General features: G+C 35.3%; 1 protein-coding gene across 6 annotated transcripts in view; it reads left to right on the forward strand.

Moving 5' to 3' along the window:
- The window catches only part of Bru3 (bruno 3), a 559,287-nt gene that overhangs the window by 420,281 nt on the left and 124,152 nt on the right, over window positions 1-14,854 (forward strand). For all 6 annotated transcript variants that reach the window (XM_049840303.2, XM_049840304.2, XM_049840305.2 and 3 more), the window contains one exon: window positions 12,918-13,043. In XM_049840303.2, the coding sequence (XP_049696260.1) occupies window positions 12,918-13,043 (126 nt within the window). The remainder of the gene's footprint in view (window positions 1-12,917; window positions 13,044-14,854) is intronic.

The following is a 14,854-nucleotide window of genomic DNA, read 5'->3' on the forward strand; positions in this document are numbered from 1 at the left end:
TATTTAATGTTCGCGTTATTCACATTTTACTATATCTTCATTTGTTACAGAGCGATTTCATGCGTTTACATAAACTTAACATAACGTGTTGAAAAGCGATCACTTGTTCACAACATAGTTACGTCCACACCCATTATGAACGGGATTTATTGATGCTATTAACATTAAAATAATAATTTCCAACTTTATAGACTATAAAATCGTTTTAATATCAGCCCGTTTTGATAAATAATTCAATTTGCGAAGGAATTTTAGGTTGCGTAGGTATCTGTAACATTATTATTGGTATTTATCATATGCCGTTAAGTTTCGAATACCTATCAATTTTAATATGATTTATGGTGGATTATTTATACTATGAATATTGTTCAATTCTTTATTAATCTTACTTAACTTTTTTCACCACCTCTGCATTATTACTTATATTTAACTTGTGAATATTTACATTTTCTTTTTAATATAATGTAAACAAATCACAAAATAAATTCTTTTTTTCAATACCTAACATGCCTAATCAAGTAAAAAGTTTGAAGTTGTCACAATTGATTTTGATTACACAAAACCATTTAATTTTGTATAAGTTTGAACAGTTTTCAACAATTAAGTTGAAAACTTTAACCGAAGGTATTCATATCTATTTAATGAAGTTTGTTAAATTAAAATTATTGACGTTAAATTAAAAAGAAAGTTAGGTTTTGTTTAAAACCAATTGAAGCTGAATCGACTGAAAAAAATAATATACAATCCATTATTTTATATTACGTGACCGCTATTCATATTTGCTCAAGTATTAAATGTCAAGAACCTTATAATTAATTTGTTTACAACGTTAAATATAATAAAGTTGTATGAATAGAGTGATAATTATGAAAACATACACATCTCTGTCATTAACTTGCTGACGACATATCAATTTCTATGCGATGTGACAGTTGTAATTATAACATAGGTATTAAATCTACCATAGCTTTAAAGCTGTGCTCTTCAAAGAGTTAGCAGGGATATATAGTACATAATATTTTTCATCAGCTTTTTTGAGGTTTTAAACTCAGCTGGGTGTCCAACGCAACTAGACTAGAACTGCTACTTAAAACTCCTTTAGCTGACTTAAATCATAATTTACAATTCATACACGATTAATACTACTTCAATCTACTGTTACTAAAATATATGTACATAAGATATATTCAAGAAAATAATATATTAAAGATGCCCCAAACTCAAAATTACATAAAAATATGTCAAAAGATCTATAATTAGATGTCCCCACCAACTGCTAAACTTTTAAAAGGAAGTGTAATTTCCTCGTGAATTAAGTATATAAGTACTTAGCCTTAATAATTTGAAACAATTTACCTTGTTGACCGACAATTTTTGTGTTTTACATCCTTTGACCTATTTACGAATTTCCTTGTTTGACACTGTAAGACTGAGGACAAATAAGTGGAGGCTTTGCATAAATGTTACAATTATTTTTCGATCAAAATTTGTATAGCTACATTTTTGACGATCTTTTACATAAATTTTAAAAATTGCAATAAGATTTAAAAAATGATCATTTTTCAGCACGTCGTGAATAATTTTTAAATTAAAAAAAAAACATATAAACTTATACCTACTCAATATGAAACTCTAACAAACTCGATAGCAAAGTCGCCGCAAGCATCGGGCGATAATGACCAACCCCGGTCGGAACCCGCGTTTAATACGACCATTGATTGTTTAACGGTTCGATACGCTTCTATCTCCTGTTCTTAGCTTTATAATTGCTTCATTTGTGACTGTGGGTACGTTCATTTGTACCGGGATTAGGTTTTAGCCACGCGGTATGTTTGTGTTGTGATTAAAGGAAAATTGTTTAAAGAAACACGTTAGGAGAGGAAATTGAAAGGTTGGAATAACCACACAAAAAATATTAACTATATTTTATTGTAACTCGGACATTTACATGTTGTATTATTATAACAAAAACTTGCGTAAGTACTTGATAGACCCAACGGTTACCTTCCATGATCCACATTTCAACAAATCAGTTGAAAGTTTCAATGCAACCATCTTTCAAAGTTATTTATAGTTCACATTCCGGCCACTTAGCCGTCCAACTTTGATAAAGGTCATACAAGACGATCTATTATTGAGGAGCGCCGCCCATTACTTATCGATCTTCCTTTTGAATTAGTGATAAAAGTTCCGACTGACGAGAGAACGTAGGGTCATCCCTAATGGTTTAATAACACCGTGTTACACGATTGACCTTAAAGGAATGTCTATATTCAGTACGTTTTTCGGCTATTTAGTGTCAGAGTTCTAAAAAGAGGTCATCGAGTAAAATAGTTATATATCCTAGTAGGTCTTCATTATTTTCTTAATAACTTATGGATAGCCAAGACAATATGATCGGAAAAAGTCAATTACATATAAATAAAACGATGATGCAATATGTTCTATATTCAGCACCCCACGCTAAAACGAAATACTTATATTCTTTACAACACTTCTGAACCTCAACATTCATTTTGTAGTTCAATCATAAAGAACACTCAAAGGTCAGACTTATATTTTTTCTCTGCTAAAATTAGACGACAGGTAAGTATTTTCAAAACTTTCTTACATCCATACCAAAACTAATCCAGCCAGCGTCTGTTTATACACAAATACAACCAGTTTCCTTTTAGGGTTGTATCAAAACAAACTATAAATTACTCGTTCACAAACAGAGCACAACATTGACGGACGGCGCTACGCCCCGTCACGTGGCTACGTAAACGTTCGTTTGAGTACCACTGAGACTAGGTCTTTGAATAGTCAAGATTGGTACTGAATAAAATTAAGAATGGAGATGAATTAAATAAAATTATTTATTTCCAAAACTTAATCACAATGTATTTAAATACATATAGCATACTACTCAAAATAAATACTTAATACTATAATTTTAATAGGGGTAATTCTCTTGAACTACATAAATTATCTAAAAAATATAAATTATGTGAAAGCATTTCAAACATGTTTATCATTATTTTCAACATCATTGAATGCGCAATGCTCTAATGTCTACCACACTACTTACCAGGTGCCATTACGTCACTAACGCAAAGCTCCATACAATCCATGATATAACTCGCCCTTTAAACATTAGAACCATTTCATAACCAGCTATCCATAACAGCGAGCCAACTAATCAACAAGGGCTGAACCCAACCAATGGGATAAGAGGCACACTCCAAACTTTCTTGCCTAATGATGGCTTAATGAAAATTGCTCCGAAACGGAACGATGACAGTTAATCACCGCGCCGCAGAAAATATCTGTTTAAGCTTCGCGCATTAAGTGGAGTGGTTAAAAGTGGGTGATAAGTTAATGAGCGGTTTGTTCGTGATTTTGTCGAGATATTTATCAATGCTGATGTGATGAGGTCTGTTTGGTGTTTGTGTTTCGTTCTGCCGGAGGAATTGGGATGAGTGTTCAGACATAAAATATAGGGCAAATATTTTTGTGCTCCAAAAATAGATTTGTAAAAAACTTGAAAGTAATTTTGTATTATCTACCCCAAATAAAAACAACAACATGTACTTTCAACAAAAAAAGGAACGTTAAAGAACATGAAAGTCACATAAAACATTAAAAATTCCACTTTGTTCAACTCCAAAACTCTCGGGTATACTTCCGGGATTTCCCGAGACCTTCAATTTAATGACAAAACTTAACTCTAAGTATATCCTACACAAGCCCCGCCCCTGGCTTTGGCAGACATTCTTGTTGACTTTCAAGTTGCGGCCCGATAGTTTGGGAACATCTTGAACTAATGAGTCAGTGGCTCAGCCTTTTATCATCCGAATGGAGAAACGTTACGTTTGTCCGTCCTTGCATCTCAGTTCAGTGTCTCGAACTTGTACTATTAGTTCTTCAAAGGATATTACTCAATCCATTGAAGTGAATGAGACCAGTGACTCAGAATATTGTTGCGGCCGATAATTGGGTTCTTTAAAAACATTAGTACTATTTTGAGGCGTGAAAGTGTATCGAAGCTCAGAGCTGAACAACTATGCTACAAAGAAAACTTAATACCCCTACTTATGTCCATTTAAAATATGTATATACCGAGTTTGACATACGTAAATGATTTTTTAGAACATGTTCGAATGCTGTATCTGATACATCTTACATCAGTCTTGAGTCTTGACTTTCTTTTGTCTAGCAAAGTTTGAAGAAGATAATTTCATACTATATTTATTCCATGATGACACAGTGAATTGAGCCCAAAATTTTAAAGTCCCTCTAAACCCGACATTACTCTACATCGACGCAATTTATTAACATGGCAGGCCGTCAAATGTCGGAAACAGACATACAGTGGTTAAGTTTAATAGTCATAATTGGTGGTGTCCGCTTCCCGCCGGTTTCCACCGGTTTGATCTGGTCGAGCCAAATTGAAGCAATGCAATTAATTTCACGCTAAATGGTACGCTTTTACTATGGGCCTAGTATGTACTTGTGGTTGGGACTAAAAATGTGGTGGGTTATGGGTTAGAAATTATTGATTTGGCTTCAATGTTGCGCTTGTCTGTGTTTCTAATTATGCGTGGCCCTAATGTGAAGTAATCTACGTGTGTTTATGTATGATTGAATTGATTGTTGAGGCAAAGTACTATTGATTTGTCCCATTACAATGAAATTATGTTTTGTACCTTAAAATGTCTACTTCAAGATTTTGCCTTCCCAGACATCGAAGCAAGTTACGTCTTCAAATCAATCAAATTAAAAGCCAGCATAAAATACTCTACTATTAAAATATTAAATCGCTACCTCTTATTACACTTACAAACAGGTAACCAAAACTGAGGTGTAAACAGGAAACTTAACGCGGCCGCGCATGAAGTTAATACCTTTAATGTGGGACATTTTTGTAGTTATTATAAAAAGATTTTCATCATCCCCTTACGAGATTAGTAACACCGTTTTGTTCTCCATGAGTAACACACAGGCAAATGATGTGTAGTTTTGTAGGTAGGTATACATTGAATTTGCTGTTCATGCACTTGTAGCTGATACATTGTTTTTAGGTTGTAGGTTTATAACTATAGCGCACTTCTCTACCATAATAATCAAATTGACCGAAGACTAAGCGAGACAAAGAGGAATCTAGCCAGCTATCAGTAGACAAAAAATGATAGAAATGAAAATATTTATTTACAAAGAATATAGGCATAACAATAAGGTGATAAACAATCAAGTCGTCGATTATCAAAACTGGAATCGAACCCATCACACTCAGAAGCCAATCACAGTATCCTTAACAATCTTTACTTACACCGTGTCCTCGTTTGTATCGCATGGGTATGACACTGTGTCGTACACTGCCTGGCAATGACACGCCCGCGGTGCACCTGTCGGCAAGAACCGGTCTATTCCGATTAATACTGCCACTCAGTGTATGTATGGTACATAAACAACAGAAAATCTTCTTACAATAGTTGATATGACGATCGATATAACCAACTAACTTGTATCAAACGGGAATCGAATCCACTACACTCAGAAGCCAATCACTTCCAGTACTCTTAACAATCTTTACTTACACCGTGTCCTCGTTTGTATCGCATGGGTATAACACTGTGTCGTACACTGCCTGGCAATGACACGCCTGCGGTGCACCTGTCGGCAAGAACCGGCTTGTTCCGATTAATACTGCCACTCAGTGTATTTGTGTTGTGTTTTGTTCAAGTTTAAATGGGCTGTGTAATAAGTGGTGCATTTTTTGCTGGGTAGTGTATTTTATGGGTCGCATTTTATTGGCACTGCATCTGAATTAGTTAAATTTGTCGTTTTATAAGGAATTGTAATGTTCTAATTATACACACTTGCATGAATTTGGAGATACATAAATAAACACTAGACGAAGTTGTAACTGCGTAATGAAGCTACCTCAGATTGTTATAATCCTATGAAACACAAGGTCATCCATATTTCATAAACCACCAAACTAAAACCAAAGCTTTAAAATAAATATTAACACCAACACTCAAACTCCGAAACTACCTAATGTTTACTACATACTTATAACAAAATGACTGCACAACTTGAAGTTTCAAGTAGTACAAATTTAACTAGCGTGATGGTCTACTTGTTTTGAGAAAGACTGTGCTAACCTAGATAGTCTCAAGTGTAGTGTTTTAGCACGTAATAACTATTATAGTTCAGTGGCGCCCTCTAGCCGTAAACAAGCTCTATAACTTCAACGTGAACTAAATAGAATCAAAGTCTGGGAATCCGTCACTGTAAAATGTTTGTGTTAAGTTTTAAGCTTTTGGCAGCCTTGGACTGTTTGTTTGAATTTTTATCTGCCTTATTTCAGGTCAACTACAAAGTATCTAAATCAAAATACTTTTCATCAGTGAAAAAAAAGACGTTTTAGACATTAGGATTACACTAGTAGTTTTACCGCGTGTACCTTTACTTTTATGCACCACAAGAAGCAATACTTAGTTGCCAAATTTGCGTTTTGAACAAAGGCATAATTTTTAATTGTAAAAGAAATAAATTACTCATCTGACACTAGCCTAAACATCCATATACACGACACAAAATTCCAATTTTCCCACAAACAAACTTAGAAAAATAAAACGTTTTTGAACTCACTTTGAAATTCCCCCTACCAAAGCATCTCCACAACCCTTTCTCTTGTGACTTGCACCACAGTACCACCGTCTTTGTCCCGAAGACACCTGCGCGACCTCCAATTATCAATGTAATTGGCTATTCAACATAGCTCGATGGCGCATAGCATGCCTAATTAATGGAATCAACTGAACATTGAAATTTTCGCTCCAACGGCCTTAAGCTGCCTACAGAATTTTATAATGAAGTTATGGAGAAACTGAGTTTTGGAGGCCTGTTGACACCGTTTTATAGAAGAAGGGTCCATTCTCGTACTTAAAACTAAACTAGCGCAACAGACAGGATGTTTTAAAGATAAAATCAGTAACTATAAACATTGTTGAAAACTTCATAACGATCTGTTCAATAGTTTATCAAATACAAATAGACAGAGGCGAACGAAGAAGGTTTTTTTTTTATATAAAATGATGAAATAGTGGAACCTTTTGGTAAGTCTTCAATGGGTGGAGTTAATAAAATACTTTTACGACACATAAAAATTTTGATGGTCGTAAAAACTGAGTGGTTTGCTCCGTCACCTGTAGTTTTAATTCAGAAGCTTTCAAACTTTTTCAGATAATAATGGAATGGGAAAATAGTATTCCCAAGTATATTTCAATCTTTGATAGGTTTACTTACATCACTCATGAGTTGTATTGAACATTATCATTAAAACCTTTAGTTTTAGATTCCTTTTCAACATTTACCATATAAAGAATCGACACACTAATGAATTAGCCTGAACTTACCATCTATTTTATAGACAAGACCATCGCAAAGATGAACCAAACAAAACACTACAGTAAGCCTTACACTAAAAGCCACAAAAAACCACCTGAAAATTCCGGCTTCCTCTCATTTTATGCAGGGCCGATCAATTTCCATTTCGGGAAAAATAAAACGGGAGCAGCTACCAATCAAGCCGGTAATGTTGCATGAAACCTATCAATAATATTGGTACCCCTCATAAATTCACGTTAGATCGCAACGTTATCCCTTGCAAGCAAACAATATGTTGTAATGATTGATTAGGGACTTCTATGTACAAGGTGAGGAAAAGTTTTTCTGTGTGTAGTTGTAGTGTGCAGTTTTTCGTGGTCTGTAGTGTATTCTATTCCTAGTGTCGTGATAGTGGAAGTTTGAGGCCTTTATAGAGACTGTATAATGACTGAACGGATTTACATGAAATTCGTACACATGTAGCTTATAAGACAAAAAATAAAGGCTACTTTATGTCCAAGTGCGTGATTTTTTTTTCTACGTTCTGTAGAACTCGAGTGGCAACGCGGGGCACAGCTAATAGAGATAAAGACAAGGCGTAAATAAGTATTTTCCAGAAAATTAACTAAACTATTCCAATAAGCTACAATAAGCTATATTATTAATATTACAATTAATAATGTAACACATGTGCCAAAACTCTTCAGGAAAAGAGGCACGATAGCTTCAAATATCATCTTAATCCTATATCACTTATTGATAAGATCAAATATGTATTTGAATCACGCTCTCCCAGTGGAATCTTAAGTCAGATTCATGAACTTAGTAAATTATAGCAATGTTTAGGTCCAATAAGTTTAAGCACTTGAAACTTGTATTGATAAACCTAGTTTATTGGACTTCATATTAGTGGGACCTTTAATTAAAGACTTATCTATATGAGAGAAGTATTTCATCCAGAATTGGTAATTACGCCTTTCAAATGAACATGTTTTTGATTATTTATTAAATGATACTTTACCAATTTTATATTACTTTTTACAAAAAAAGTGAAGGAAAAGTGCTTTATTCTTGCTTACTTATTTTGATGCAGCATAATTTGGTTAGTTCGTATTTATATATTTTAGGACCAAATAGTGTGAAGCTAATATCTGTGGTTTTACATAATACCAGTTCAAACCGCATTTAGACAAACCAAGTGAAAACAGCGTGAACTTACATAACTAACCGCATAGGTATATAATAATAACCAATCAATCTACAGTACAAATTGGTGGCCATTGAGCGTATAATTAGTTTATTTATCGCGGCGTTAAGGGCTACAGCTATAGTGCTGCATTAGTGCTTAATGAGGAGCGTTGCGGCATGAGAACGGTACGGCAACTGCACGGGGATGCCACGGGATCGGGACGGACACGGCTATGCGGCTAACACGATGAGCCAACGGATTAAAGTAGCTTTATAAATGAAAATGGCAAGTCTTCCAGACTAAGCTATGCTAGGCTAAAGATTTTTGAACAGTGTAAGTTTTTTGTTTAAATGTACCTAGCGTAAATGTACCTGCTAACAAACATTATGATTAGGTATGTAAAGAATTCTAACAAAGTTCTTATCTGTCATATCAATTCAATAAGCCTAATATGAGGTGCATGACGTTACCCATAACTGTAAAAAATACAATAAAAAACTTCAAAAACACACACACTACAAATAAAATAATGCTACCATCGCCTATTTTTTTGTATAGTCACAGGCTTACAATATTACCATGGAAGTTTCGGTCCGAAGCTCACAAAAGCCACTTGAAACAGATTTTCAGTATTCACTGTCTAATTAGCTCAGTCAAGTACCGAAGCGTTTCAGGTGATTTAAATGAAAACCGAACGTTATTATTGGGCATACAAGTACTTGTTACGAAAGTGAAACAGAATTATTTTGTAGCCACTTGAAGCTGATGTGCAATTAGCCGGCTATTTGGCTATTATAGCGGATTTTATACTTCAAGTGTATTTTGTTTGATATTTTACTTGTTTTTGTTAAAATATTGGCTTGATACCTCGATAATATAGATTGAATTTCAAATATTTTTCTTCAGTTACAACAATATGAGCGATTTATCTCCGTGTTAATATTTCTTGAAAATTAATAGTTGAAAATTTTAATAAAAACAAAATGTTATACAAATTTTCATCCTGACCCTTTTCGAAGTAATTTATTCGAGGGAGGGCAGGTAAGGGAATATCTAAAATACTTTTGACCTGTGCTTAAGAATCTCGGCTAACTTAATCCTCAGAGACATATGAATATGTTTCCAAATTAATACGGGGATTATACTCGAGAGATTTATTTTGAGGGTCATTCCTAGTCTGTTAAGTCTTTAAGTAGAAATGTATGGTTGTGGGAATATATTAAGGGTTATCAATGTACAGGTGTTATAAGCTATTAGACATTTTAAAATGTACGTTGAAAACTAAAAGTGCGTAAACTAAAGAATATTAATTGATAGAGAGACAGAAAGCATAGAATATAGAAAAAAGGGAAATATTTTACTAATAGTTTTACAACGTAGTCAAATAATAAAAATAAACTTATATTTTTAAATATGTAATGTTTATGTACATTATGTAATATACCCAAAAACTAACAGCGTCCCAAAGTCTTACTTCAGATAATACTTAACATACTGTAAAAACTAGATCACAATTTCCTCCCAAAAAACTATATCTTGCAGCACATACATAATCCTAATCCCACTTAACTGCAACACACCAAACTTGGTGCGTATGTCCGCAGCCTTATTATCAAGTCCGCTGTGAAATTATCTCAATTTACGTGGTCATTAGCACAGTCGCACGGGAGAGATATCCGGGTGTTCGCTTATAAATCTGAATTTAATGACCCACCCACCCGGTTCTAATATTCGGAACAATGTTTAGGGACAGACGGTTCTGTTGTACGTTTGTACGTGTAGCTGTGCATTGTTTGTGAACTCTTGCCCTTTAGTTTTGTACCTGGTTGGGAAGACGGCTAATTGTTGTGCTGTTCTGTTGCAGTCGTACGTTTTGTTATGTTTTGATTTTAGTGTAGAAAATACTGGAAATAAGTTCTTAATTGTGATTTTTATATGAAATTATTAAGTTTTAAAGAAGTTTACTGTATCATTTTGTTCGGCTTTGTTATAAATATGTACGACTCGTGTAGGTATGTCTTGGTATGTATTTTAGGTCATTAGGAAAGAAATGGATGTTTCCAGATACTTATTAGGAATGAAGTCGCCACCCAAGTAATCATAATATCATTTGTCACCATTTATAATTAAGTGTATCATTGATGATGTGAAAGATGACTCAACCGACCCTCAGATCAAACAGTCCTCACTACAATGAGCTATAATGTGGAGCGGTGGAGTAAGCGTGTGTAGCATGTTCTTGTGTTCCAGGGGGCGAGGGGAGGCGGCGCGCATAGGCGGACTCAGGTAGCGTTTGTTGTGCGTGCCCTAGGCTGTACTGTTGTCACTGTCTGTCAAATAGCGCGCGCAGTGAGCGAATGTCCACGTCTAACCTTGCCGAGTACGCCTTGCCTTATCCGCTCCATTTTCTCTCTTCGTTACTCCATGTACCCAGTGTTCTCTTTTCAAATTACGAGTTCAAATGTAGTAAATTACTTTTTTTTCGGACTTCTCAAGGCAAACTCGACAGCAAAAAGGTTAGACGTGGAACGCAAACACTCACTCTGCACCATTAGTTATCGTCGTGCTGTAAAAACTATTTTTTATTTTGTTTTTTTTTCTGTTTTTTTTTTCGTATTCATTTCGATGCGTAATTAGTGTGGATTTATGTTATTATGTCATTAATTTTTATTAAAAACAAGTTCTTTATATTGAACGCCGATTTCTGTAAAGAGCCAATGACGCCCAAAATTGATGCCGCTCTTTGATCAAAAAAAGAAGAACTGAATTGGGTGACGCGAACTTCTAAGCTCACACAGAAGTCTTAAAGTAACAAGGCCCCCAGAGGGTTCCGTAGCCCCTAATCGATGTGTGACCCCTAATAATCTACGGGACCCTCGTCGATTCACCATTGCAACGTTTTAGTGTAATGTGCTAATTTTTGTGTTGACCTGAATTTGAATTTTGTTCGTTGTATTTCATTAACTAAAACTGTGTGTTATGTGTTATCATAGAGCTGTTGTTGTTCCATCACATGTGATAGGATACGGTGATATGTTGATGACGTCACATGTGATATGGTGATGAAGGTGATGGGAGCGGGCGCGTGTAGTGGCGGCGGCTCACTCATCACCCTGTGATAGGGCGCTGATTTGGAAGGAATTGTGATACAACCTTTATTATGTGCATCCAGAAATTAATTATAGAGCCCTTTTTGATGACATTATTAAAAATTGGTGTGTGTGCTAAGAGCACTTTCAAATGACGCCACAAATCACTCATGTCTTGAATTTTTATTTATTTAATTTCATTTGGTTAAATGTAACTTCTCTGTGCCTCTTTCTGTAGTACTTGTTTACATGTTGTATATCGTAAAACTCCAATAAGAAAAAAGTGTTGTGTTGGCTAAGATAAAAATTAGGATACAATTCCTAAATATTTTTTCTATAATTTCAATAAATTTCTCGATGCACCGCAAAATTTCAATCTCTCTCTAGGCTGTCTCTTCCTTGACTTAACATTGACAACAGTAGCAACTTAGTGCGCGCGCACACAGCGCTACAACCAGCCACGTTAATGTGCATACATTTGTAACATGTTCATATAAATAACAAAAGCTATCTAAGAAAATACAAAAAAATACTAGGAAATATTTTTTTCTTTTTGAACATCAATCAAAGTATGCGCATTTACGTCCCATACTCATTGATTTTAAACCATTGTAATCAACCGAAAAACAACTTATTCAAACTTTGTGCAAACACAATACTAATCAAAATTAATAAGCTGTTTTTCCACACAAAATTAATAGGTACCGTGGTGCTAGCGGAAAACTGTCGCGCGACTGCGGTGCCACTAAGTGTGGCGTTGTGTACGCGCACGTTTACGCGAATTACGCGCTTCAGCGCCCTGTTCAGGGAGTCTGCACTCGCCCGGTCGCTACTCAAACCTGGTCCATTGGCACCGAAGTCCAGTCTAAGCCCGCCTCTCCACGAACCACCGCTAGGCTTCCTGTGGTGTGCCTCTTTGTTTTACTGCGTTCTATTGCTAGTTCCAACCACTAAGTTCTAAAGTCTAATTTGAGGTAACTGTTTGAGTTTGAGCGTTAGTTTGAGGCGTAGGCCTGTCGTAGCTTGGCGTAGCCGCGTAGCACTGCGTAGGCCTGCGTAGTAGGTTAATGCAATGATTTCAATATTTCTCAAAATTTACTATGTTAATACGACTTTATTGATGCTGTTTATTGAAATAATGAACATTTGTTCCAAAAATACGCTCAAAATCAAATGAACCACAAAACAAAATTGAACAAACTAGCAATGGAACGCCACAAAAAATCCCTTAGTACATACTAACCGTAGTTTTCTCATCACAGATCGGAAGTTGTTCGTGGGCATGCTCAGCAAACAGCAGACGGAGGAGGATGTGCGTCAGCTGTTCACACCGTTCGGCACAATAGAAGAGTGCTCCATACTGCGGGGGCCTGACGGCGCGAGTAAAGGTCAGTACTATGTTATGTTTGTAGGCCTGTAGGTGCTGAGCGTAGGGACATTGCGGTTCACTAAAATAATGTAGGTGGGATTTTTATTTGTTAGGCTATGTGATGAAATAAGAAGTAGTTATGTAGGTACTGCAAGAAAATATCATAAAACATCTTCAAACGGCAAATTAGAATCAGCATTGGAACATTTTTTAAATAAAATTTCTTACAAAACAACACTTATTAATACGTAGGTGCCTTTCAAGAACCGATAACAAAATATTTCAAACAAACTTTATCCATTGACATTGATCCTCCAAAAAACAAAACAATCCTATTCACAACCAAAATAAATACTAACAAAAACAGGCCAAAAATACCCCAATATTAAGTTTACCTTCACCGATATACATTCACTATCATCATAACAAATGCGGGTACTCAATGAATTATTTACGCTGTACCTACATTTCCACCCTTAAGAAACTACCCCTATAAATAGCCCCATGGAACTACTAAGGACTACTGAACTACAGAAGCACTCCTTTTTGATGAATTACTCTTGTTTTTTGTTTTTGTCTCTCATTTGTTATTTGTTGTGAATTGAATTAAGGTTTGTTAAGACCAGTTGTTGCATGTTCGATGAATTAGTGATTGGTGACTTTTGTTCTGCATTAAGTATTAACATACGAGAAAGTTTTTTCATTATCTTTCGTGTATCGGGGTCTTTATTCTTGTACAAGAAATGCATAATTAACTTCTTCTAAAATAGTACCTAATTTCTTGGACCACGACATTGGCTGTAACCACAGATAAGTGTCAAACCAGATCCTACTTTTTCAATGAAACCGGTCCTCAACATCGGTCATTTTGAACCCCTTCAAGGACCCGAAAATCGAATTCCACAAAACCAACAAACTCAGAAGCAATATACACAAAAGTATTTGCCCTGAACATTGAAATCTGTATAACCCGCCTACACTCTAATACGTCATATTGGCCGCCAAGCCGGTCCGATATCACTCCGATTTAATTTCATCGTCACCAACAAAATTGCCAAATTTCAATCGACTCCAAACTTGTGTACGCGGTTTGTTAATCACCAGAACAGCCTATTTTAATACACATTAGGGCCCAAGTTCACTGGAACTGGACTAGAAGCCGACCCCAACATAGTTGGGAAAAGGCTCGGAGGATGATGATAGGGCCCAAGTGCACCCACAACATAAACGAAATTTTTCTTAAAACCACTGTCCACTATGAATTCTAACGTTCTATTTTCAAAGTAAACAGTGTTTTTTTTTTTTTAAAGGACGTTTATCTTGTCGGTGGACTTGGGCTTAAGGGTTTTTCCTCCCAAAGAACGTTATTATTGAACCATAAAGTTATTAAGTGTTGAGTACAGATGTACGGAATAGCGCTGCAAATTGTTAATTCGAGTTAATAACGAACCTCCCGAAGAAGCGATAAAGTAATTTTTTACGAGCATCGTCCGAACATTATCGTTAATGTTTTGCCGTTATAAATTAAGTGGTGTTTCGACCTCAATCCTGTTAGATTACTGAGTTTTAAGAGTAATGGAATAGTCGTTGATCGGCAGGTTTTCAGTTTAAGTGCCGTTTATTTTTATGTTTAAAGGAGACTGGGCTTTTTAGCAGCTTATGTATGTATTTTTAATTTGGGTAAAGTTTGCATTTTCTGTATTTTTTTTTACCGTGAACTTTAACTGTGAGATTACCGCAGTCAAGCAAATTAAAAATACTATAAGCACAGCGTCACATACATATATAGGAACGTGCAACACCTTCTTTTGTTTATTTCAAAGCATGTAT

This window comes from Helicoverpa armigera, chromosome 13, assembly GCF_030705265.1.
Source record: "Helicoverpa armigera isolate CAAS_96S chromosome 13, ASM3070526v1, whole genome shotgun sequence".
NCBI lineage: Eukaryota > Metazoa > Arthropoda > Insecta > Lepidoptera > Noctuidae > Helicoverpa > Helicoverpa armigera.